Genomic DNA, 27,750 nt, shown 5'->3' with positions numbered 1-27,750 from the left:
GTTTTTAAACCTGCCGGAGCAGTCATAATGTGTGAGGAAGAAGTGTATTTTGTAGGAAAGGGCAAATGTCAGTGCCGCAGAGCGGCCAGAGGCAAAGCCCGTGGGCATGAGATAAAGAGGAAATTGACATGTTGGAAGTGTGGGAAGAATAGACACTTTGCGCGTGAATGTACACACTCGCAAAGATAAGGAGTTCTCCGTTTTCAACATGAATTTTTTTATGTACATATAAGGTTGCAGATCTTTCTTTCTAGAAGATTATACTTGTTATTAATTTTTCCTTACTTTTATTCTGCTGTCGCTATATAGACAGATTGTGTGTAATTATTGTGAATTGTTTTAGATAAAACTGTCAAGGTCACAGTTGCTGGCTCCTCAAACATTTTAAAGTGTGGAGTTAAGATACTGAGAAATAAGTGCACATTAATCAATTTTGTACATGTACGAGGTCTATTAGAAAAGAAACGACCTTTTTATTTTTTTCAAAAACTATATGGATTTGAATCACGTGTGATTGCGTCAGACAAGCTTGAACTTTGTGCGCATGCGTGAGTTTTTCCACACCTGTTGGTTGCGTCATTCACCTGTGAGCAGGCTTTGAGTGAGGAGTGGTCCAGCCCCCTCTGCGGATTTTCATTGTCAGGAAATGGCGGAATGATTTGGGATTTTTTCCCATCAGAATTTGTTCAGAAACTGTTAGAGACTGGCAGCTGGAAACCATTAGAAAAATTTATCTGGCTTTCGGTGAAAATTTTACGGCTTCACAGAGAATAAGGACTGTTACTACAGCTTTAAGGACGGCTTTAAGGACGCTCGGCGCGCTGCGCTCCGTGCCGCCATCGAGAGCCACAAACCACCGGATCATTTCTAACGGATGGCTCTGTGGATCCAAGAAATGAACGGTACATTCCACTGTTACAGGAGTTTTGTCATGGAAAGAGGAACGGAGGCTTCGCGCGTCACGACCGATTTGCTGATGGAGCGAGACAAAGGAACACCTCCGTTTTGGTCTCACAGGACGGCTTTGAGATGGCGTTCAGACAGCTGTCGGTGGTTTTTCCATCGAGTGATTATCCAAGAAATTGTGGATGTGCCTGGACATGCCAGAACATGTCCTGTGAGGCTTAATCACAGCGTTGCCGTGCGCCATGCGGCACCGCCGCGACGCGCGAAGCCTCTGCTCCTCTTTCCATGACAAAACTCCTGTAACAGTGGATGTGCCGTTCATTTACAACTGGACGCTGTGTTTTATCCGGGACGTTGTCTGACTAGCACAGGAATTGTGAAAGACCTGACATCAGCACTTTTTCGGCACATTGAGATAGACGGGAGGAATTCCGCGCGTCGCGGCGGTGCTGCATGCGCAAAGCATGCCTGATGAAGCCTCACAGGACATGTTCTGGCATCCAGGCACTCCACAATTTCTCGTACAGTCACTTTTTTTACTCTTTTAGTGCTTTTAAATTTTATCTTTAATTCATTTTATCTTGTTTTTTAATTGTTTTGAGGCGACACTGTTGTGAATGGCGCTTTATGTGTTTGTTTTCCATTCGGCCGTTCGGGTCATTAGCACAAGTAATTGGCACAAGTTTTACACCGGATGCCCTTCCTGACGCAACTCCAGTTTTACCTGGAGAAACACACACAGCCGCTGGTGTTCCAAAGAGGTCTCCCATCCAATACTAACCAGATCCTGCTCTGCTTAGCTTCTGAGATCTGACGGGTTCAGCCTGACACAGAGCAGACCGCTGCACACAGAGCAGACTGGCTGCGCTTTATGAAATGAATAATTGAATTAAGTAACTGAAATCGGGTCGTGGGGGCAACAGCTCTAGCAGGGGACCCCAGACCTCCCTTTCCCGAGCCACACTGACCACCTCTCTGAGGGATCCTGAAGCGTTCCCAGGCCAGTGAGAGATATAATCTCAACCACCTCAGCTGGCTTCTTTCAACACAAAGGAGCAGCGGCTCTACTCCGAGCTCCCCACTGATGACCGAGCTTCTCACCCTATCTCTAAGGGAGATACAGCCACCCTCCTAAGGAAGCCCATTTCGGCCGCTTGTACCCGTGATCAGTGGTGGGCACAGATAATCAAAAAGTTAACTTCGATAACAGATAATCAGATAATTGAAAAGTTATCTTCGATAAAGATAAAACGATAAACCACCAAAAAATGTATCGGAAGTTACAGATAACCGATTCCAGTATTGTCTACGGTATAGTTGCAACTACTATACTAGCTGATTTTGAGTTTTAACACTGCATTCGCTTGGAAGCATCAAACGCAACAACAGACCCAAACAATGAGTCAGCACTTTTGTCTTTCAGCATCCTGCCCCTGCTGGAAGCTCCAATTTACTACATGGCTTCCAGCACAGACACAACTGAGCGGAGCCGCAAAGCTCAACTCTACCCAATCACAGCGGTGCCATCAGCCTGAGGTCTTGGAAAATAAAGCCCTGCTGAGTTATGGTTTGGTGTATAAATAAAATGAATAGTGATAGAATAACTCCATTAATGGCAATTCTGTCATTTGTGCAAAGTTAAGATATAACTATATCTTTTAATGTTGAATAATGCACTAATTCTGAAGTTTTGTAACAAACACAGACAGATGGCATTCTGGGTAAAATGTGCCTCTGCTCACACTGATGGATGATTCATTCTATGTAAACCAACACGTTAATGTGAGGTGTGTCGTGTGCTGGTGTTTACAGATCAATGTGCTTTTGCATATGCTTATGCCATTTTTATTTGTAAAAAAAGGCATTTTGCCAAGTTGTAATTAGATAACCATCTGATATAACCGGTGTCAAAATAACTTGAACACTGCCATTTGCCCTACTGACATATCCCATAATCCCTCGCGTGCCAGAGAGTCGCTGCAGTCAAACAACATATAGAAAATCCACATGATGACAATTGTAAATTAATATTATACTACTAAAATGTATTTTTTATGCTTTTCATCACGTTAATAAAACTGCATGCATGATACCCTGAAAACTTGCTAAAACAATTAGAATAAATAATCCGTGTCTGCTACGTTTAATCTGCGTGGAATTTAATAAACACAAACCAAATTTCAGACATATTATATATAGTAGTCTGGAACAAAGAGCACAAACAGTGTTGAAAAGAACAATAATGAAGACGTTAAAGTGCAAACTTCACTTTCCCCCAGAACGACATGATCAGGAAGCGATTGTAGCTCACAGCAGCTCCCATTGAAAATAACGGAGAGACAGCCTGTGATACTCGCATGTTTACATAAAACAAATGCAATAACAACGTCTATAAACCCAGAGAATATATTCATGAGAGTTTTGGGCACAATATAAAATAGTTTTAGGTTGCGATGTTAATGGTGTTGTCCATGTACAGCGGTTAAAGTGCAGTTTTTGTAAATTAAGTTTGAAAAAAAAAGCTTCTGTTTACGTTTTGCTTCTGGAAACACGAGTCCGACGTGTGGTTTGAAAATATCAGTCCAGCTTCAGTTAGAATACTGCCATGAACACTACTGGCCAGTAGATGGTAGTAGAGACCTTGAAAACTTGCAAACACAAAATTCCAGATAATCTGTGTTGCTACTTGCTACGTTTAAGATGCGTGGAATTTAATAAAAGCAAACATACACAATAACAACGTCTATAAACCCAGAGAATATATTCACGTGAGTTTTAAGCACTGGAGTTTAATGCTGTTGTCCTGATCAGAGTGTCTGAAATGCATTTCTCCAGTCGTGAACGTCGTGAGATTAAGATTACCCTATCCCATAATGCACCAAGACACAGCTTGCCCCACACTAAAACCTTAAAAATTAGTGCATTACTTTAAAACTAGAACATATATCTGATATTTTCACTTTATAAAACTTCAGAGGTGACGTTAATTTAAATAACTTGTCAAAATAAATTTGGTTAAAATTTGAAAAATGTATGCCTCTGGATGACTCGGGTGATATTGGCCGCATATCAGTATGGGGTTAAAAAAAAGTTTTTCTTTTTTTGGTGACCAGTTCTCCTTTGCCTGCAGATGATAGAGTGGTTTCTCCTAGAAGCAGATCTCCTCTGTTTGCAGAGGGTAGAACTACACATCTGTTCACTTTTACCACGTTAACGGTCTAAAAGTTATCGGACAAAAATTTATCGGAAGATAATTAGTCCAATAATGGTTTTCAAAGTTATCTGAAAAGATAATCTGATAATGAAAACTTTATCTTCGATAATTATCAGTTATCAGATTATTGGAAATGTGCCCACCACTGCCCGTGATCTAGTTCTTTCGGTCATGACCAACCCTCATGACCATAGGTGAGAGTAGGAGCGAAGATTGACCAGTAGATCGAGAGGTTCACCTTTTGGCTCAGCTTCCTTTTTGTCACAACAGTACGGTAGAGTGAATGCAATACCACCCCTGCTGCACCGATTCTCCGGCCAATCTCATGCTCCATTGTCCCTCACTCGTGAACAAGACCCTGAGGTACTTGAACTACTTCACTTTGGGCAAGACCACATTCCTACCTGGAGTAAGCAATCCATCAGTTTCCTGCTGAGAACCATGACCTCGGATTTAGAGGTGCTGATCCTCATCCCAGCCACTTCACACTCAGTTGTGAACCGATCCGGTGAGTGCTCACCGGACGATTAAGCCAACAGGACCACATCATATGCAAAAAAGCAGTGATGAGACCCTGAGCCCACTAAACTGGAAACCCTCCTCCCCCCAACTGTGCCTCGATATCCTGTCCATGAATATCACAAACAGGATTGGTGACAAGACGCAGCCCTGGTGGAGCCCAACCCCCACAGCAAACGAGTCCGACTTACTGCGCGCACCCGAATACAGCTCTCGCTTTGTGTACAGAGACTGGATGGCCCTGAGAAGGGACCCCTTCATTCCATACTGCAGAAGCTCCTCCCAGTATCTCCCGGGATACCCAATCATACGCCTTCTCCAAGTCCACAAAACACATGTAGACTGGATGGGCATACTCCCAGGCACCCTCCAGGATGCTTGTGAGAGTGAAGAGCTGGTCGGTTGTTTCGCGACCAGAATGGAACCAGCATTGTTCCTCTTCAATCAGAGGTTCGACTATCGGCCAAACCCTCCTTTCCAGCACCCTGGAGTAGACTTTACCAGGGAGGCTAAGCAGTGCGATGCCCCTGTAATTGGCCACACTCTCTGGTCCCCCTTTTTAAATATGGGGACCACCACCCCAGTTTGCCACTCCTTAGGCACTGTCCCAGACCTCAACGCAGTGTTGAAGAGGCACCTCATCCAAGACAGTCCCTCCACATCCAAAGCCTTCAGCATTTCTGGATAGATCTCATCAACCCCGGGGCTTTGCCACTGTGGAGTTGTTTGACTACGTCAGTGACTTCCACCAGGGAAACTGATGAAAATGTCCGCCCCCTCTGTCGCCATGTTCAACGCAAGCGAAGGCATCGAGATGCATGGAACAACACTGCCATCTGTGAATCATGACCTACTTATTTATGAAACTGAACAGCGTGTTTTGTGCTCAGAATGTCTCAAAATTCTGTAGCTGAGCAAAGCAGTGAATGTGTGTGATTGCTGATTCACAGTTCACAAACTGAATTTTCAGTTTTGCAAATGCCTTTTTTTTTTTTTACAAATAAAAAAAATAATATATTTACAAATGCACATTTATTTGTAAAAACCAACACACAAGTCACAAATCAGAAGTTTGTGTTTGTGAATCGCAAAACGTGCGCAAATCAAGGAATATTTGCAGATCACCCTCTGTGTATTTGCAGGTATTAATGAGACAAATTTAACTCTATACTTCGGTCTTTCGGTCAGCAGGGGACAAAGCACAACAACAACTGCGACTTATACTCTGGAAAATACTTTACTGATTGTATCAAACAGATATCAGACAGATGTTGTTTCACATGGATCCAAAGCACAACCAAGGCTGCATTGATGCACGAATGTAAGCAGGATGAATTTTGAAACAGATCGTTTGTCACAATAAGTAAACGTGCCTAAATGAATGTATGCATTCCTGTGTATGGGAATATAGTACCTGAGATGTCGGCAGAATCCTTTGAGTCGATCTTGAGGGCATCAAACACCTCAAAGTCAGTCCTTTGCACCTGGATGACATTATTAATGGTTCCAGTTTTGGACGTCACAACACCCTGACAAAGAACATAAACAGATAGAATCTAAAGAGGTGGATTATCTCTAATCCTCATTAAAACCAGGTGCTAATCTAACTCTGGCAGTTTACAGATTAAGATTAAACTTGTTTCCACTACTTTACCCCCTCAGGGGCAGGAAGAGGACAACAGTGATTGGTTCTGTTCATCTGCATATCCACAAAACTTAATAATAGGTACGAGGTATGAGTGGGTCTGACTTACCGGCTCCGGTCCTGTCCCTCCACTCCACTTTTGGTTCCTTTACTCTATCCTACCACCTCCACGCTGACATTTGCCTTTTTCTATTCCCCTCCGATTACATCATATACCAATTTTCAACATATTGGCTTCAACTTCTGAATGTAAAGAATCTTTTGGAAATGCAAATTTTAGGTTTGGCTCAGAATGTGGATCGGGCCTATCTTGGTTCAAGTTCGAGGAGCAGACTCAGGAATTGTTCAGGTCATTCAGAGTGATACGATTCATGTTGAAGAGCTAAAGGCGTCCTCCTTCAAACTTTCAATTCCGATGTAAATAATATCAAGGAGAAACAAAACGGCCCGTGTGTTAAAAAAAGGGATTTGGGGTCAGTGTGCTACAGTTCCCGCGAGAGCAGGACATTTTGCCCAGCAGATCAGGCGCTAGCCTGTCAATACATAGTAGATCTGGGTGTGAATCCTGCTCACATGACCTGTCTGCATCCTTGGACAAGACACTTAATCTACAATGCTTCAGTCCACCCAGCTGGAACTGGGTACTAGCCTTGGCTGGGGAAGGAACCTGTATCAGATTGGTGTCCATCCATTGGGAATTATAGGCTCCCATCCATTTCATACTACAAAATGTAGAGGTGTGAGCACCATCAGCAAGGGGCCTCAAGGCCTACACTTGTTCTTGTTCTAGGGTGCTTCCTTGTACAGTTCAACATTTATGAAAGAGTGTTTAAGGTCTCGAGAATCCTTGGGTACCTCCTCAATTAATATTCCAGTGTGGCAGCACGATTAACCATCCAGGGGCCTCATCACGGAGGATCCAGCGAACTGACGCAGGCCAAGGTGGCGTGGACATACATAAAACCTGGCTGTGGCAGTCAGATGGCGACACTACAGAGTGTGCCAGGGTGGCTGTCAGTCAGGTCACACAAAGCAGCAATGAGTGGATGTGGCACTGTACAGCATCCGAGCACTGTCCCAAACCTGACCAACCTGTTTTGAGTGGGAACCTATTTCATTTCATTCAGCATGTCCCTGACACTTTGCCTTTCAGTTTGGTGACATTGACAACAGAATTTCAAGTCTTCTGCCACTGCCACCATGGTGCAACCATGTCAAACCTTCAGGCAATGACCCATGTCTCTGCTGGCTGCGCTGGCATTCCGGTGAAACCTCTGCTGAACCTGCTGCTGCTTCTTGTTGTGGAAACCCCTTTTTTCAGTGAACATCAGTCACACAGAACTTTTTCACTCACTCCAGTAGGATCCAGAAGCCACTGGCCATCCACACAAAACTTATACTGGTGCTCTCCCTCCGGCAGGTCCACGATAGCCACAAAATTGTTCTGACTGGTTTCAGAGAAAATCACGAGAAATGTTCATTAAAACACAGTGTAAGAACAGAACAGCAACATAATTTTGCACAAGTCCAACAACCTTCTGTTGAGCGGGATCTTGGTGGCCCAGTTGTTAAAAGAGCCGGACACATAGACTTCCTTGGCTGCTCCAGACCACCTGAACACAGTGGGTCTGGCCTGGGCTAGACCTTTCCCATCAGTCTCCATGTCCTGCTGCCAGGACAGAAAGTCTTGTACCTCCTGTGGAACCTGTGGAGCATGTGAGACTCATGTTCAAAATGATCCTCCACATAAACCCAGTGTCCAAATGCTCAACTGAGGACTGGATTGACTTTTACCACTTTATCCCGAAAGCTTTCTGATCTACACTTAGACACCCCACACAGTGAAAAACAGTCATGTGGAAACATGCCATCACCATTTATCTGATGTTCCTGTGTTTCTTCAGTCTGGAATTTTGGATGTTGACTCATAATGGTGATTTCACACACACCCACACACACACACCCATACACACACCACACACACACACACCACACACACACACATTATATATATACTCACAAAATATAAACGTAACACTTTTGGTTTTGCTCCCATTTTGTATGAGATGAACTCAAAGATCTAAAACTTTTTCCACATACACAATATCACCATTTCCCTCAAATATTGTTCACAAACCAGTCTAAATCTGTGATAGTGAGCACTTCTCCTTTGCTGAGATAATCCATCCCACCTCACAGGTGTGCCATACCAAGATGCTGATTAGACACCATGATTAGTGCACAGGTGTGCCTTAGACTGCCCACAATAAAAGGCCACTCTGAAAGGTGCAGTTTTATCACAGCACAATGCCACAGATGTCGCAAGATTTGAGGGAGCGTGCAATTGGCATGCTGACAGCAGGAATGTCAACCGAGCTGTTGCTCGTGTATTGAATCTTCATTTCTCTACCATAAGCCGTCTCCAAAGGCGTTTCAGAGAATATGGCAGTACATCCAACCAGCCTCACAACCGCAGACCACGTGTAACCACACAGCCCAGGACCTCCACATCCAGCATGTTCACCTCCAAGATCGGCTGAGACCAGCCCATCGGACAGCTGCTGAAACAATCGGTTTGTATAACCAAAGAATTTCTGCACAAACTGTCAGAAACCGTCTCAGGGAAGCTCATCTGCATGCTCGTCGTCCTCATCGGGGTCTTCGACCCTGACTCCAGTTCGTTGTCATAACCGACTTGAGTGGGCAAATGCTCACATTCGCTGGCGTTTGGCACGTTGGAGAGGTGTTCTCTTCACGGATGAATCCCGGTTCACACTTTCAGGGCAGATGGCAGACAGCGTGTGTGTCGTCGTGTGGGTGGAGCGGTTTTCTGATGTCAATGTTGTGGATCGAGTGGCCCATGGTGGCGTTGGGATTATGGTATGGGCAGGCGTCTGTTATGGACGAAGAACACAGGTGCATTTTATTGATGGCATTTTGAATGCACAGAGATACCGTGATGAGATCCTGAGGCCCATTGTTGTGTCATCCAAGAACATCACCTCATGTTGCAGCAGGATAATGCACGGCCCCATGTTGCAAGGATCTGTACACAATTCTTGGAAGCTGAAAATGTCCCAGTTGTTGCATGGCCGGCATACTCACCGGACATGTCACCCCATTGAGCATGTTTGGGATGCTCTGGACCGGCGTATACGACAGCGTGTACCAGTTCCTGCCAATATTCAGCAACCTTCGCACAGCCATTGAAGAGGAGTGGACCAACATTCCACAGGCCACAATTGACAACCTGATCAACTCTATGCGAAGGATGATGTGTTGCACTGCATGAGGCAAATGGTGGTCACACCAGATACTGACTGGTATCCCCCCCCAATAAAAACAAAACTGCACCTTAAAGAGTGGCTTTTATTGTGGGCAGTCTAAGGCACACACTGTGCACTAATCATGGTGTCTAATCAGCATCTTGATATGGCACACCTGTGAGGTGGGATGGATTATCTCAGCAAAGGAGAAGTGCTCACTATCACAGATTTAGACTGGTTTGTGGAACAATATTTGAGGGAAATGGTGATATTGTGTATTTGGAAAAAGTTTAGATCTTTGAGTCATCTCATACAAAATGGGAGCAAAACCAAAAGTGTTGCGTTTATATTTTTTGTTGAGTATATATATATATATATATATATATATATATATATATATATATATACACACACACACAACACACACACAAACACACACATATAGCAACACCAGCAACCATAGTCAAATGTCGTCCGGGGGCAAGAGCAGGCGACATTGAGAGGAAATTTGAAACTGCTGGCTAAGGCTAAGCGTAAATTTGGTAAGATTGTAATTCACGTCGGCAGTAATGCACCCGTTACGACAATCGGATGGTCATTAAAATTAATATTGAATCGGTGTGTAACTTTGTCAAAAAAGACAATGTCGGACTCTTAGTTTTTCTCTGGGCCCCTCCCCAATCGGACGGGAGTGACATGTTTAGCCGCATGTTCTCCTTGAATTGCTGGCTGTCTGAGGGTGTCCAAAAAATGAGGTGGGCTTCATAGATAATTGGCAAAGCTTCTGGGGAAAACCTGGTCTTGTTAGGAGAGACGGTCATCCATCCACTTTGGATGGCAGCAGCTCTCATCTCTAGAAATCTGGCTAATTTTATTAAACCCTTCAAATCGTGAATATCCAGGGTTGGGACCAGGAAGCAGAGTTGTAGTCTTACACACCTCTCTGCAGCTTCTCTCCCCCTGCCATTCCCCCAATACCCCCATCCCCATAGAGACGGTGCCAACGGAGGTCACACACCCCCGAGTCACACTAACTGTCAGAATGCTCGTAGCACGGGTCGAGGAGGAGGATTAGCAGCAATCTTCCACTCCAGCTTATTAATTAGTCAAAGAACCAGACAGAGCTTTAATTCATTTGAAAGTTTGACTCTTAGTCTTGTCCATCCAAATTGGAAGTCTCAAAAACCAGTTTTATTTGTTATTATCTATCGTCCACCTGGTCGTTACTGTGAGTTTCTTTGTGATTTTTCAGACCTTTTGTCTGACTTGATGCTTAGCTCAGATAAGATAATTATAGTGGGTGATTTTAACATCCACATAGATGCTGAGAATGACAGCCTCAACACTGCATTTAATCTATTATTAGACTCAGTTGGCTTCGCTCAAAAGGTAAATGAGCCCACCCACCATGTTAACCGCACTTTAGATCCTGTTCTGACATATGGCATAGAAATTGAAGACTTAACAGTATTCCCTGAAAACCCCTTTTTGTCTGATCATTTCTTAATAACATTTACATTACTTTAATGGACTACCCACAGTGGGGAATAAGTTTCATTACAGCAGAAGTCTTTCTGAAGAGCTGTAACTAGGTTAAGGATATGATTCCTTCTTTGTTATGTTCTTCAATGCCATATACCAACACAGTGTAGAGTAGCTACCTAAACTCAGTGAGTGAGATAGATTATCTCGTCAATAGCTTTACATCCTCATTGAGCACAACTTTGGATGCTGTAGCTCCTCTGAAAAAGAGAGCCTTAAATCAAAAGTGCCTGACTCCGAGGTTTAACCTACAAACTCGCAGCTTAAAGCAGATAACCCATAAGCTGGAGAGGAAATTGCGTCTCACTAATTTAGAAGTTCTTCATTTAGCCTGGAAAAAGAGTCTGTTGCTCTATAAAAAAGCCCTCCGTAAAGCTAGGACATCTTTCTACTCATCACTAATTGAAGAAAATAAGAACAACCCCAGGATTCTTTTCAGCACTGTAGCCAGGCTGACAAAGAGTCAGAGCTCTATTGAGCCGAGTATTCCTTTAACTTTAACTAGTAATGACTTCATGACTTTCTTTGCTAATAAAATTTTAACTATTAGAGAAAAAATTACTCATAACCATCCCAAAGACATAGCTTTATGTCCGGCTGCTTTCAGTAATGCTGGTATTTGGGTTGACTCTTTCTCTCCGATTGTTCTGTCTGAGTTATTTTCAGTAGTCACTTCCTCCAAACCATCAACATGTCTATTAGACCCCATTCCTACCAGGCTGCTCAAGGAAGCCCTACCGTTAATTAATGCTTCGATCTTAAATATGATCAATCTATCTTTATTAGTTGGCTATGTACCACAGGCTTTTAATGGTGGCAGTAATTAAACCATTACTTAAAAAGCATCACTTGACCCAGCTATCTTAGCTAATTATAGGCCAATCTCCAACCTTCCTTTTCTCTCAAAAATTCTTGAAAGGGTAGTTGTAAAACAGCTAACTGATCATCTGCAGAGGAATGGTCTATTTGAAGAGTTACAGTCAGGTTTCAGAATTCATCATAGTACAGAAACAGCATTAGTGAAGGTTACAAATGATCTTCTTATGGCCTCAGACAGTGGACTCATCTCTGTGCTCGTCCTGTTAGACCTCAGTGCAGCTTTTGATACTGTTGACCATAAAATTTTATTACAGAGATTAGAGCATGCCATAGGTATTAAAGGCACTGCGCTGCAGTGGTTTGAATCATATTTATTTAATAGATTACAATTTGTTCATGTAAATGGGGAGTCTTCTTCACAGACTAAGGTTAATTATGGAGTTCCACAAGGTTCTGTGCTAGGACCGATTTTATTCACTTTATACATGCTTCCCTTAGGCAGTATTATTAGAAAGCATTGCTTAAATTTTCATTGTTACGCAGATGATACCCAGCTTATCTATCCATGAAGCCAGAGGACAATCTGTTAAACTGCAGGAATGTCTTTGAGACATAAAGACATGGATGACCTCTAATTTCTTGCTTTTAAATTCAGATAAAACTGAAGTTATTGTACTTGGCCCCACAAATCTTAGAAACATGGTGTCTAACCAGATCCTTACTCTGGATGGCATACCCTGACCTCTAGTAATACTGTGAGAAATCTTGCAGTCATTTTGATCAGGATATGTCCTTCAGTGCGCATATAAAGCAAATATGTAGGACTGCTTTTTTTACATTTGCCCAATATCTCTCAAAATAAGAAAGGTCTTGTCTCAGAGTGATGCTGAAAAGCTAATTCATGCATTTATTACTTCTAGGTTGGACTATTGTAATTCATTATTATCAGGTTGTCCTAAAAGTTCCCTGAAAAGCCTTCAGTTAATTCAAAATGCTGCAGCTAGAGTACTGACAGGGACTAGAAGGAGAGAGTATATTTCACCCACATTGGCCTCTCTTCATTGGCTTCCTGTTAATTCCAGAATAGAATTTAAAATTCTTCTTCTTACTTATAAGGTTTTGAATAATCAGGTCCCATCTTATCTTAGGGACCTCATAGTACCATATCACCCCAATAGAGCGCTTCGCTCTCAGACTGCAGGCTTACTTGTAGTTCCTAGAGTTTGTAAGAGTAGAATGGGAGGCAGAGCCTTCAGCTTTCAGGCTCCTCTCCTGTGGAACCAGCTCCCAATTCGAATTAGGGAGACAGACACCCTCTCTACTTTTAAGATTAGGCTTAAAACTTTCCTTTTTGCTAAAGCTTATAGTTAGGGCTGGATCAGGTGACCCTGAACCATCCCTTAGTTATGCTGCTATAGACTTAGACTGCTGGGGGGTTCCCATGATGCACTGAGTGTTTCTTTCTCTTTTTGCTCTGTATGCACCACTCTGCATTTAATCATTAGTGATTGATCTCTGCTCCCCTCCACAGCATGTCTTTTTCCTGGTTCTCTCCCTCAGCCCAACCAGTCCCAGCAGAAGACTGCCCCTCCCTGAGCCTGGTTCTGCTGGAGGTTTCTTCCTGTTAAAACGGAGTTTTTCCTTCCCACTGTCAACAAGTGCTTGCTCGTAGGGGGTCGTTTTGACCGTTGGGGTTTTTCTGTAATTATTGTATGGCCTTGCCTTACAATATAAAGCGCCTTGGGGCAACTGTTTGTTGTGATTTGGCGCTATATAAATCAAATTGATTTGATTTGATTTACCCTGCTACTGAGTTGGGCGCCATTACTGAGGTATTACCTAGATTTAGAGAATTTGAGAGTATCTCTCGAGGCATGCTGATGAAACTCGTAACGCCACAACTGCTTATCTGATCCTATACTAACAAAACTGTTTAAGGACCTGTAGCCCACTCTTGGGCCGACTGTGCTAGAAATTATTTATCTTCTTTAACATCTGGATCTGTTTCTAAATGTTTCAAATCTGCAGTGATTAAACCATTACTTAAGAAACCTAATCTTGACCCTCGTGTATTGAAAAACTATTGGCCGATATCAATTCTATCATTTTGCTCTAAAATTCTGGAAAAAGTGGTGTCACGGGAGCTCGTGGACTGTCTCACTGAGGATAATCTCTTTGAGCCACTGCAGTCTGCTTTTAGAAAATATCATTCCACAGAGACGGCTCTCACTAAAGTGGTGAATGATCTTCTGCTTGCAATGGATTCAGACACCACTACGGTTCTGCTGCTGTTAGATCTCAGTGCTGCATTTGACACCGTGGATCATCATATTCTACTTAATAGGCTGGAAAAATCACTTTGGGATTACTGGCAGTGCCCCTGCATGGTTGACATCATACTTGACCAGTCATTCTCACTGTGTTTTGTACAGTAACACTACCTCTAACAGTGACATGAAATTTGGGGTTCCACAGCGGTCCATCTTAGGCCCCCTGCTTTTCTCCCTTTATACAGCACCCCTTGGGCACATATTGTGGCGTTTTGGGATTACCTTTCACTGCTATGCTGAAGATACTCAGTTATACCTGCTAATAACTGCTGGTAATCTCATCCACATAAAATCCTTAGAAGATTGCCTTGCATCAGTGAGAAGTTGGATGTATAGAAACTTCCTACTTTTAAATTCTGATGAGACTGAAATGATGGTTCTTGGTCCAGTGAGACATCTGCATCAATTTGTCCAGTTAACACTAATAGCCTCGGCTCGTGTGTCATACATCACACAGACAAAGTGAGGAACCTTGGGGTAATTTTTGATCCTACATTGTCCTTTGACCTCCACATTAGAAATATTACGAAGACTGCTTTCTTTCACCTGTGAAATATAACTAAGAGTCGTCCCATCCTGTCTATGGCTGATGCTGAGACCGTGATCCATGCATTTATCTCTTCTAGGTTGGACTACTGCAATGTTCTATTTTCTGGTTTGCCGCAGTCCAGCATTAGGGCTCTCCAATCGGTTCAAAATGCTGCAGCCAGACTTTTGACATGAAGCAGAAAGTTTGACCACATTACACCAGTTTTGGCATCCCTTCACTGGCTTCCTGTCCCAGTGAGATTAGATTTTAAGGTTCTGCTACTAGTCTATAAAACTGTTCACGGACTGGCACCTCGCCAACCTAGCTGACCTAATTAAACCTTACATACCGACCCGGGCTTTGTGTTCTTAGGGTGCAGGACTATTTTGTGTCCCTAGGGTGAATAAGAAGTCTGCGGGTCACAGAGCTTTCTCTTATCGTGCCCCTGTTCTGTGGAATGATCTCACTGCGTCAATAAAACAGTCAGATTCTGTGGAGATTTTCAAGTCCAGACTTAAGATGCACTTATTTTCCCTTTCGTATGGCTAGCATACTGGCATAGTATATTTTTTGCATTTTTATTCTTTTAATTCATTTTTTTTAGGAAATGGAGCGTGCCACGGCCTCAACGTTAGCTAAATTCTGGGTCTTTTAGTGAAGTTTAGGGCTAGTGGCCGGCGATCACCTTAGTATATCTTGTTTTTCTTGTTGTTTAATGCTGGAAAATTATACAGTATTTTTTTGTCTTTCTGATGCCTGATTCTGTTTTTTCTCTCTGTTTAAGGTGCAGCTCCATCCAGAGATGGGTGTGGTATTTGTGCTGGAGACCCTCCTGTCCTGTGCACCAACAGCATTTCTTGTATATTTGTTTTGTGAATTGTTCTGTAATTTATTTCTGTAGCATGGCCCAAGCAGAGGGTCACCCCTTTGAGTCTGGTCTGCTTGAGGTTTCTTCTTCAGAGGGAGTTTTTTCTGACCACTGTTGCCTGTGTGCTTGCTCTGGGGGATGGTAAGGTTAGACCTTACTTGTGTGAAGCACCTTGAGGCAACTTTGTGTGATTTGGCACTACATAATGAAATTAAATGGAAAATTGACCATGCAAAGTGAAAGTCATACATCAACAACATCCAGAAACGACACCGCCCCCCTCTGGGCCCGAGCTCACTTGAAATGGACAGACGCAAAGTGGAAAAGTGTGCTGTGGTCTGATGAGTCCACATTTCAAATTGTTTTTGGAAATCATGGATGTTGTGTTCTCTGGACAAAAGACCATCCAGATTGTTACCAGTGCAACGTTCAAAAGCCAGCATCTGTGATGGTATGGGGGTGTGTTAGTGCCCATGGCATGGGCAACTTACACATCTGTGATGGCACCATCAATGCTGAAAGGTACATCCAGGTTTTGGAGCAACACATGCTGCCAAGCAACGTCTTTTTCAGGGACGTCCCTGCTTATGTCAGCAAGACAATGCCAAGACACATTCTGCACGTGTTACAACAGCGTGGCTTTATAGTAAAAGAGTAGGGGTACAAAATACGGCAACGGAGACCCCGGACTGTTGAAAGTTGTACATCAAGCAAGAATGGGAAAGAATTCCACCTACAAAGCTTCAACAGTGTCCTCGGTTCCCAAACGCTTATTGAGTGTTGTTAGAAGGAAAGGTGATGTAACACAGTGGTAAACATACCACTGTCCCAGCTTTTTTGAAACGTGTTGCAGGCTCTGAACAATAAAGCTCATGCTATATTGTTGGAATCCGAGACATTTTTTTTAAACTATTTTCTGAAATTTCACACACAAAATGGCTCAAACATCAAGTTAAAAGAAAATGATGATGAAAATAATCATCAGCTGCTGCACAATTTTGTTTATGTTCTCACCTTCCACCCAAGACATGCACATATCAACTACATTCTAAGGTGTGCACCAAGTATGAATGAAGACCCAAGTCTTTAGGGTCCTGGTGCTGCCTGTCTTACTGTATGGTTGTTTGACTTGAATGCTAACCAGTGAGCTAAGGCGACGACTGGATGTCTTTGGTACTCGTTGTCTTCAGAGGATCCTTGAGTCCCCCTGGAATGACTTTGTGAAAAAGAAGCGGTTACTTAGGTAGACAAAGATGAGGAGAATTTCTTTCTTTGTGCATGATCCAGCACACAGTTGTCTGACTGATGAGGACCCCAGTAGCTGGAGAAAGCCAGGGGAACGTCCACACTTCTCCTGCCTGCAGCAGATGGATAGCTATTTCAGAGATGTGGGAATGGACTGGTAGTCTGCTGGGGCGGTTGCCATCCATGACCCAAGGCAGTGTTGTGGTGCTGTGGATGTGGCAAAGCGCGTTTACAAGTTGCCAAGTATGGTAGGGGACCCCCCCCAGCACCCATGGTCACATAAATTACAAGAGAGACTCAAAGCGACCAGCTGCCATTCATTTTCAATCACAGCGGGCACTTTACAGCACTGAGAGACAGGTTGGTTGCTATGCCACCAGCTAGATGGGGCCAAAACAGGTGAGAAATGTATTTTATGCAAACCCTGAGCAATGCAACTGGGGACCGCCAAGCCGAGTGAAGGCAGTGTGACGTACGGGATGAGGTGGTTGGTTATCTTCATAGTCAGCGCCCATTCACATACCAATGTCAAGGCACTCACTACACACCGGGAACAACTTGGGGATTAAGGACCTTGCCCAAGGGCCTTTAGTGATTGTCCAGCCAGACAGGGGTTCAACCTGAGGATCTTTTGGTCTCAAGCCCACTGCTTAACCACTGGACCATCATCTCTCCCCGTTCAATACAGTTCATGTTTAAACTGTAACGTGTCAAGCTTCAATTATATTTCCTTGTCATAAGGGTTTGATAAGAAAATATTATGGATCAGTGCCATTTTTAATGTATATATGTTAGGAAAATTACCTAAAAACCCTGACAGACAACAAATGAGACACCAGAGGAAACAGGTTTCAGTTTCTAAGATCTTTTGTTATTTAAAGCTTTAATGGTAGATGTCATACAGAGCGTAGGTATGAAGACAAATACGAGTACATTCAGTTTTCATGCACTTGTACACAGTCCCAAGGTGTTCCAAAGTCCGTTCAATTAAATCATTTGATAGTATAAGGCAGTCACTCTCAAAGTTGTGTTGTCGTGTACATGTTGTACTCACCGTTCTCACTGTAAAAAAAAAAGCAATGTTTACTGTTTCGGCACTCTGGCAAAACTATTTCCTTCGGGATACATAAAGTTCTTCTTATTCTTATTCCTGAATATCAGCATAGGTATCATCCCCCAAAACATCCATATCGGTCAGACTATAATTATTAACTATTTGTAAGGTTTTCAGTCATTTTTCAAGCAAAATATCAGTTGATGTCTTATTCAAGCTTGTGTTTGTTTTCTATTATTGTGAACTGAATATTTCTCAATTTTAAATACTGGCTCATTAATAATCGTGTTCACAGTGTGAACTGTGCCACAACCTGCTGTTTCTGCACTTATCAGTGACTACAATATCCATCATATCATCAAATTACAAACAACACAAAGTAATACAGGCAGGGCTATGGAAAACAAAGCATTTATACGGTCTTTATAATTCAGGTGACGCCCTCTTCTGGTGCTTTTGAGAACTTTGGCAGTTGGCTTTCCAATGATTGAAATCACACACAAGGAGTCATCTACAAAGCAGCTCGATTGGATTATTAAGTACCAGTATCTTGCTTATGTTTTGGGGGAACAAAAACACCATTAGTAAAGTGATCTAAACAGCTAAAAAATAAAACTGAAGACAAAAACCATAGAAGAGTCGATCCAACAGTTTTTTTGCAACACAGTCTAAAGTGTAAATGTAAACAAATGAAGGTGCGTCAGCTTCAGGTACACACTGACCTTTGAATCATCTCTCTGGAAAAGGTCTGCATCCTCTGAGCTGTCCATCAGAATTTTGGCACACGTCTCTTTGCCCCCTTGTTGTGCATCTCTGTATGACCTTTCACCCTGACCTCCACTGCCTCGGTCACTGCTACTGTTCCCCATCCTGCAGGCATCAACCACTGCAAAGAACATTTGACACATTAGCCAGCATCTTTCATTCCTGACTGGAACTCAAATATTAATGTTAATTAATGTGTAATCTGTAAAATTATCAATCTCAGGGATATGAAGCAAAAAGACTCTGTCAGGTTCCAGAATACATCACATGAAGTTCTATATTTTTTGTATTTTCTTGCATTAACCATCTTTGACTAATCCGAGGTAATTTTAAAGCACTTTGTGGGCGTGAGGTATGTTTTGTTCCATAGTAGGCAACACAAATTGAAAACGAGCTGTTGAGCATAAATCTTTAATAGCAGGAGATTTTCCGTCTGCACACTCAGAATGGTCAGATTTTGAGAATATTTAGTATGAAAACTCAAACACACAAAAATGTAAAAGCAGATACAAACTTTTGTAGAGTATGGCTGATTTAATCAGTCTTTTCTGAGTTTGTTGAACTATTTCATTTTCAAACCTGCTCTGGAAAACTTAAAATCTGACTGAAAAACTCATAAATCCACTAAACCGGTCAAACTATCTTAAAATCTTGAAACTATTATCTTGTTACTTAGTACAGCGTTACTCTAATCTGACCACTTTTTTTTTAGTAACGAGTAATCTAACACGTTAATCTTTCCAAATCAGTAATCAGATTAAAGAGAGAACCAATTCCGGACACTCACTCATTTGAACACTCACATTGGCACGTCATCACACATCTTCTATGAGGAGTACCAAGATGGCTGACCAGTGGATCAAAGTCCGAGGAGATAACTTTTCAGCAAAAAAAAAAAAAAGTAAGTTTCTCATAACACTAAAAAGTTATTTACAATTTAGTAAAGCTTGGTCCCAGTTGTCATATACGACGGCATCGGCCCAGAGGGTTAATGGCGAACGGCAGTAATTCCCAGAACCCTTCCGGACGACCAGTGAATCTGAATGTTTCAACCTCTTAGCAGTAAACGAAAGTGTTTGACGCTAGAAATAAGGTCAACACAACGTGGGCTTAATAAAAAAGCGTGACCGACGCAAATGAAGCACATTTGACACAATTACTACATAAACTGAGTTAATCAAACTGAGTTGAACTGAAACGGGAGAAATGTGGGTGAATGTAATCGCAAAGTTTTCACAAACAACATCCTTATTAAATTACTTGTATGTTATTGTCAGCCAATCAGTGCAGTGTGACGGCGAACTACGGGGCCGGTGACGAACACATTTAAGCAGGGGTTGTAAGCAGCTCTCAGTTGAATGGAGTGAGCTCCATCTACTGGACAAACGGTGCAAGGACCAATTTACATTGCCGACAAACATTATTTCAGTAACTGTTCTGTTTATGAGAAATTATCGGTGTTCTATCGGCAAACTTTCGGCCGATAGTGAATACTTTGAAAAGGGCTTATATCGGCCGATAATATCGGCCTGCCGATGTATCGGTCGGGCTCTAGTTTGTTGTTCATTCGGCTGCTCCTGGTTTTGTCAGGGTCGCCACAGCGGATACAGCCAGATCCGCATGGGTAATTGGCACAAGTTTACGCCGGATGCCCTTCCTGACACAACTCCAGTTTTACCTGGAGAAACACACACAGCCACTGGTGTTCCAAAGAGGTCTCCCATCCAAGTACTAACCAGATCCCGCTCTGCTTAGCTTCTGAGATCAGGCTGACACAGAGCAGATCGGCTGCTCCTGTAGATTTCTATGTTGCTTTCATTAGGTATACTCAGAGATCTGACTACTATACTATGTTTGTGTCTTGCAGGATGAGAGCATCAGGCAGCTCTTGGAGGAGGGCACATCCTCAGACCCAACATTCAAGACGAAAGTGGCCGAGCTGGTAAGTAGGACCTTACAACAGGTGTTTTTTTTTTTTTTGTTATTGATAATATTTTATTCCTCTTCCACTGTAGATGAGTTTATATGACCCCCATAATCTATTGAATACAGAATAAAGGTGTAGTGAGTCCAGTGACCCAGGTCCAGCAGATGGAGCAGGAGCTTGAAGGACAGCTGGTGGCCATGATGATAACTCTTCTGATGAAGACTGTACAGCTGCAGTAAAAGCGCTGGTAAAATAAAAATATACAAAGAACATCCGGGCACTCCCCCATTTCATTTTCAGAACAAAATTATCTTGTTGGCATCTATTCAGTTTGTCTTTTTTCTTCTTCTTTTGTTTCCAGAAGAAGCGAAAGCTTTTCTGCCCTTGAAGAGCTATTTGCTGATGAGGACATGGCAGTTTGAAATAACACAAGAGAACACGTTTAGCACCACAGAGAAGATTCAGGAAAGAGATACAGCGCTCCAGATGTCTGCCATCTACCCTAACCTCAGTGAATCCAGTAACCTGGTGGTGGAATGTGAGGGACACAATTCCAATGCTATCAAACTTGTCAACCAGGTATCTCTGTGTGCAAGCATCATCCACACCCTTCAGAGTGTACTTTTTCTACTGCTGGGGACACCGTCAGCCAAGAGTGGGCTTGTCTGTGTCCTGAGAAATCAGACATGTTGATTTTTATGAAGAAAAACTGCTAAGTGAAAAGGTCCTCAGTATGTAGCAGTGAACATTAGACTGATTTGTCATTTGTTTGCAAGCCTTCTTTTGCACTGGAAATGATTTATTTAATTTTTTCTGTAAGAAACTGGTTGGAGTGGAAGATTACCAGAGCTGAAAAATAAAACTCAAGATTTGTATTATGTGTAATGTAATTTTCTTTTTGTTACAATTGATCTTATAAAATTGGTATCGAAAAAAGTATCATTCAGGAACTGGCATCAAAGTGTAGGTAGTGGTATCGAAAACCAGTATCGAAAATTTTTGATTGATACCCAGCCCTATGCGTGGTAACAGGTCAAAACAATTCCTGAGGACGGTGGCACTAACAAAAAGACAGGAGGCAGAGCTGAAGATGTTGAGATTCTCTTTGGGAGTGACAAGAATGGACAAGATTAGAAATAAACATATCAGAGGGACAGCTCAGGTGAGACGGTTTGGAGACAAAGTCAGAGAGACAAGATTGAGATGGTTTGGACATGTGCAGAGGAGGGACCCAGGGTATATAGGGAGAAGGATGCTGAGGATGGAGCCACCAGACAGGAGGAGAAGAGGGAGACCAAAGAGGTGTTTTATAGATGTGCTGAGGGAGGACATGCAGGTGGTTGGTGTGACAGAGGAAGATACAGAGGACAGGGTGAGATGGAAATGATTGATCTGCTGTGGTGACCCCTAACGGGAACAGCTGAAAGAAGAAGAACAGCACCTCACCTCTTTAGGTTCTTTACCATGGGTGCAAACGACTGAAAATTTTTTGAATGAACATTTTCTGTAAGTGGACGGCCAAGCACTGACGGTGCGACGTGTCCTGGAGGTGCAATGTGGTACATTCTGAAAGTACTTTGGTCAGTTTTTCTTGGTTTAAAACACAGTGATATCTGACTCTTACATTGGAACAAAATACAGTATGGTTCAAGTCTTGATTTCATTCTTTTTTCTTTTTTACTATCTTGTATGTATTGTTTCCACAAATGGACTGACTGTCTGCGACTCTGCATTAACTGACTTTAATTGTGCTTTCATTCTACATTTATCAAATTCTAAGTGTGTCTTATAAAACAAATCAATAATTACACCCTTTACACTTTTAGCAAATAATACACTTAAAGACATGATAACTAATGCCAATAAAATGTCTTTTGTCACTTGTAAGTCATTTAAAACTGATGCAATAGTTAAAAAAATAAACCAAAGAAAGACCACCACCAGATCAATACCACATATTAATGCCAAATACCACCACCAGATTGAATTCTAAATAACGTGTTGTGAAATGTGATAGTTTTCTATATATTGTCAATATTATTATCAAATATTAATGTCTGTCTTTACTTTGATGCCTTTACTTTGATGAACTGCCTTTCATCTTGTTTTGATTCTGTTCTGTTTTCCATATATACATATATGCATGTGTAAGAGTTCATGCACCATTATTCTTCTAAATAATCACTCATTGTTAAAACAGTAATACAAACTGAACTGTTGAAGTAACATTTGTTCTTTTGCTTAATGAATATGCAGATTGTTTTGCTAAAGCTTATGTTTTTGTCGAGCACAGATTAATATTTCGGCCTTGAGCAGAGAATAACACAGCCTATACGCTAGTTTGAGGCTGGTGCTGTAATGTTTCAATTTGAAGAACAATTACTATCTGTCTGAGCAAGACTGCAGGGCACCTTCCAGGTGCGAAGTGATACAAAATGAAGTGACTGAAGAAACAGCTGTGCCTTGTACAACCCCTGGCAAAAATTATGGAATCACCGGCCTCGGAGGATGTTCATTCAGTTGTTTAATTTTGTAGGAAAAAAGCAGATCACAGACATGTCACAAAACTAAAGTCATTTCAAATGGCAACTTTCTGGCTTTAAGAAACACTATAAGAAATCAAGAAAAAAGATTGTGACAGTCAGTAACGGTTACTTTTTTAGACCAAGCAGAGGAAAAAAATATGGAATCACTCCATTCTGAGGAATAAATTATGGAATCACCCTGTAAATTTTCATCCCCAAAACTAACACCTGCATCAAATCAGATCTGCTCGTTGACATTGACCCTATGTGTCTTTTTGCAAGGAATGTTTTCACAGTTTTTGCTCTATGGCAAGATGCATTATCATCTTGAAAAATGATTTCATCATCCCCAAACATCCTTTCAAGTGTCCAAAATATCAATGTAAACTTGTGCATTTATTGATGATGTAATGACAGCCATCTCCCCAGTGCCTTTACCTGACATGCAGCCCCATATCATCAATGACTGTGGAAATTTACATGTTCTCTTCAGGCAGTCATCTTTATAAATCTCATTGGAACGGCACAAACAAAAGTTCCAGCATCATCACCTTGCCCAATGCAGATTCGAGATTCATCACTGAATATGACTTTCATCCAGTCATCCACAGTCCACGATTGCTTTTCCTTAGCCCATTGTAACCTTGTTTTTTTCTGTTTAGGTGTTAATGATGGCTTTCGTTTAGCTTTTCTGTATGTAAATCCCATTTCCTTTAGGCGGTTTCTTACAGTTCGGTCACAGACGTTGACTCCAGTTTCCTCCCATTCGTTCCTCATTTGTTTTGTTGTGCATTTTTCGATTTTTCAGACTTATTGCTTTAACTTATCTGTCTTGACGCTTTGATGTCTTCCTTGGTCTACCAGTATGTTTGCCTTTAACAACCTTCCCATGTTGTTTGTATTTGGTCCAGAGTTTAGACACAGCTGACTGTGAACAAGCAACATCTTTTGCAACATTGCGTGATGATTTACCCTCTTTTAAGAGTTTGATAATCCTCTCCTTTGTTTCAATTGACATCTCTCGTGTTGGAGCCATGATTCATGTCAGTCCACTTGGTGCAACAGCTCTCCAAGGTGTGATCACTCCTTTTTAGATGCAGACTAATGAGCAGATCTGATATGATGCAGGTGTTAGTTTTGGGGATGAAAATTTACAGGGTGATCATCAAAGCGTCAAGACAGAAAACTTAAAGCAATATGTCTCAAAAATCAAAAATGCACAACAAAACAAATGAGGAACGAATGGGAGGAAACTGGAGTCAACGTCTGTGACCGAACGGTAAGAAACCGCCTAAAGGAAATGGGATTTACATACAGAAAAGCTAAACGAACAGAAAAAAAAACAAGGTTACAATGGGCTAAGGAAAAGCAATCGTGGACTGTGGATGACTGGATGAAAGTCATATTCAGTGATGAATCTCGAATCTGCATTGGGCAAGGTGATGATGCTGGAACTTTTGTTTGGTGCCGTTCCAATGAGATTTATAAAGATGACTGCCTGAAGAGAACATGTAAATTTCCACAGTCATTGATGATATGGGGCTGCATGTCAGGTAAAGGCACTGGGGAGATGGCTGTCATTACATCATCAATAAATGCACAAGTTTACGTTGATATTTTGGGCACTTTTCTTATCAAATCAATTGAAAGGATGTTTGGGGATGATGTAATCATTTTTCAAGATGATAATGCATCTTGCGATAGAGCAAAAACTGTGAAAACATTCCTTGCAAAAAGACACATAGAGTCAATGTCATGGCCTGCAAATAGTCCAGATCTTAATCCAATTGAAAATCTTTGGTGGAAGTTGAAGAAAATGGTCCATGACAAGGCTCCAACCTGCAAAGCTGATCTGGCAACAGCAATCAGAGAAAGTTGGAGCCAGATTGATGAAGAGTACTGTTTGTCACTCATTAAGTCCAATGAACATCCTCCGAGGCTGGTGATTCCATAATTTTTGCCAGGGGTTGTATACGCACCACACCTGTTTGTGAACCTACGAGTCTGGAAAGAAGCCATAAGCAATGAGATGAGATATGAGATAACCCCACGGACAGCTAAAATGGGTAACAGTTGTTCTCACAGTAAACATGACACAAAACCACAGTCTAATGATTTCAGGTATATGGAGGTTAAATTTCCCGGGTCACCTAAACATTTAAGCATGTGGCAAAAACAGTTCAATTTCTCAGGGAAATTACAGCCAGAAACAACAACAGAATTAGTGGAAAATATAAAGAGGAAAGTTAAGGACTCTGCCAAAAAAAAAAAGTGTGGGTTAGAAAATGCACTAAAGTGGAAAAGTGAACCCTACAGGCGGCGTGAGGCTGAGAATAAAGTCAAAAACAAACTGAAGCAGGGACAAGACGACCTTAAGAGCATTTTTGATAATAAAAATGAAATTGATAACGAGACACCGGGAGGGAGCCAGAAGCCCCCTCCGCAGAATGCAGGCGCAGCCCTTTACCCAGCCGCAGATAATGCTGAAGCTACAGCAAGTGCGCCTCCTCCACCTCCCTAAACTCACCAGACCACAGACGATGACCAAAGATCCAGCATCACCTGAACACTTAAAAATGTGGCAAGAGACAGTTAACTTCTTGGGAAAATTACAGTTAAACTCCACAACAAAGTCATTTGATGCCATAAAAGAGAACACCAGCGATTTTACAAAAAGGCAAGAGAGATGTGGAGTGAAAAGTACACCAGACCATGCTTTTGCACCAAACACAGAAGTTTTTAAACCTGCCGGAGCAGTCATAATGATGTGTGAGGAAGAAGTGTATTTTGTAGGAAAGGGCAAATGTCAGTGCCGCAGAGCGGCCAGAGGCAAAGCCCGTGGGCATGAGATAAAGAGGAAATTGACATGTTGGAAGTGTGGGAAGAATAGACACTTTGCGCGTGAATGTACACACTCGCAAAGATAAGGAGTTCTCCGTTTTCAACATGAATTTTTTTATGTACATATAAGGTTGCAGTTCTTTCTTTTCTAGAAGATTATACTTGTTATTAATTTTTCCTTACTTTTATTCTGCTGTCGCTATATAGACAGATTGTGTGTAATTATTGTGAATTGTTTTAGATAAAACTGTCAAGGTCACAGTTGCTGGCTCCTCAAACATTTTAAAGTGTGGAGTTAAGATACTGAGAAATAAGTGCACATTAATCAATTTTGTACATGTACGAGGTCTATTAGAAAAGAAACCGACCTTTTTATTTTTTTCAAAAACTATATGGATTTGAATCACGTGTGATTGCGTCAGACAAGCTTGAATCTTTGTGCGCATGCGTGAGTTTTTCCACACCTGTTGGTTGCGTCATTCACCTGTGAGCAGGCTTTGAGTGAGGAGTGGTCCAGCCCCCTCTGCGGATTTTCATTGTCAGGAAATGGCGGAATGATTTGGGATTTTTTTCCCATCAGAATTTGTTCAGAAACTGTTAGAGACTGGCAGCTGGAAACCATTAGAAAAATTTATCTGGCTTTCGGTGAAAATTTTACGGGCTTCACAGAGAATAAGGACTGTTACTACAGCTTTAAGGACGGCTTTAAGGACGCTCGGCGCGCTGCGCTCCGTGCCGCCATCGAGAGCCACAAACCACCGGATCATTTCTAAACGGATGGCTCTGTGGATCCAAGAAATGAACGGTACATTCCACTGTTACAGGAGTTTTTGTCATGGAAAGAGGAACGGAGGCTTCGCGCGTCACGACCGATTTGCTGATGGAGCGAGACAAAGGAACACCTCCGTTTTGGTCTCACAGGACGGCTTTGAGATGGCGTTCAGACAGCTGTCGGTGGTTTTTCCATCGAGTGATTATCCAAGAAATTGTGGATGTGCCTGGACATGCCAGAACATGTCCTGTGAGGCTTAATCACAGCGTTGCCGTGCGCCATGCGGCACCGCCGCGACGCGCGAAGCCTCTGCTCCTCTTTCCATGACAAAAACTCCTGTAACAGTGGAATGTGCCGTTCATTTACAAACTGGACGCTGTGTTTTATCCGGGACGTTGTCTGACTAGCACAGGAATTGTGAAAAGACATGGACATCAGCACTTTTTCGGCACATTGAGATAGACGTGCGGAGGAATTCCGCGCGTCGCGGCGGTGCTGCATGGCGCAAAGCAATGCCATGATGAAGCCTCACAGGACATGTTCTGGCATGTCCAGGCACATCCACAATTTCTCGGACAGTCACTCGATGGAAAAACCACCGACAGCTGTCTGAACGCCATCTCAAAGCCGTCCTGTGAGACCAAAACGGAGGTGTTCCTTTGTCTCGCTCCATCAGCAAATCGGTCGTGATGCGCGAAGCCTCCGCTCGGCTTTCCATGACAAAATCTCTTGTTAAAAGTGAAATCTGCCGGAAAATGGCTGATGTCCAGCTCTTGTGATAACTAGAGAAAGTGCACACGACGGTCTTGGATCCACAGAGCCATCCGTTTAGAAATGATCCGGTGGTTTGTGGCTCTCGATGGCGGCATGGAGTGCGGCACGGAGCGCGGCGCGCCGAGTGTCCTTAAAGCCGTCCTTAAAGCTGTAGTAACAGTCCTTATTCTCTGTGAAGCCCGTAAAATTTTCACCGAAAGCCAGATAAA

At 42.4% G+C, this 27,750-nt stretch overlaps 1 protein-coding gene across 1 annotated transcript in view; it reads right to left on the bottom strand.

Annotated features, from left to right (window-relative positions):
* Positions 1–6,012: 6,012 nt before the first annotated feature.
* Positions 6,013–27,750, bottom strand: part of LOC117509712 (5'-AMP-activated protein kinase subunit beta-1-like) — a 40,275-nt gene continuing 18,537 nt past the window's right edge. Inside the window, exons 2-5 of the mRNA XM_034169430.1 lie at positions 18,660–18,823; positions 7,820–7,989; positions 7,639–7,732; positions 6,013–6,168 (exon numbers count right to left, since the gene is read on the bottom strand). Of these exons, the coding sequence (XP_034025321.1) occupies positions 6,013–6,168; positions 7,639–7,732; positions 7,820–7,989; positions 18,660–18,806 (567 nt within the window). The 5' untranslated portion in view covers positions 18,807–18,823. The remainder of the gene's footprint in view (positions 6,169–7,638; positions 7,733–7,819; positions 7,990–18,659; positions 18,824–27,750) is intronic.

The sequence above is a fragment of the Thalassophryne amazonica genome, chromosome 5 (assembly GCF_902500255.1).
Source record: "Thalassophryne amazonica chromosome 5, fThaAma1.1, whole genome shotgun sequence".
Classification (NCBI taxonomy): Eukaryota; Metazoa; Chordata; class Actinopteri; order Batrachoidiformes; family Batrachoididae; genus Thalassophryne; species Thalassophryne amazonica.
The sequence above is the reverse complement of the archived record's forward strand: the minus strand, read 5'-3'. Positions and strand labels throughout refer to the sequence as shown.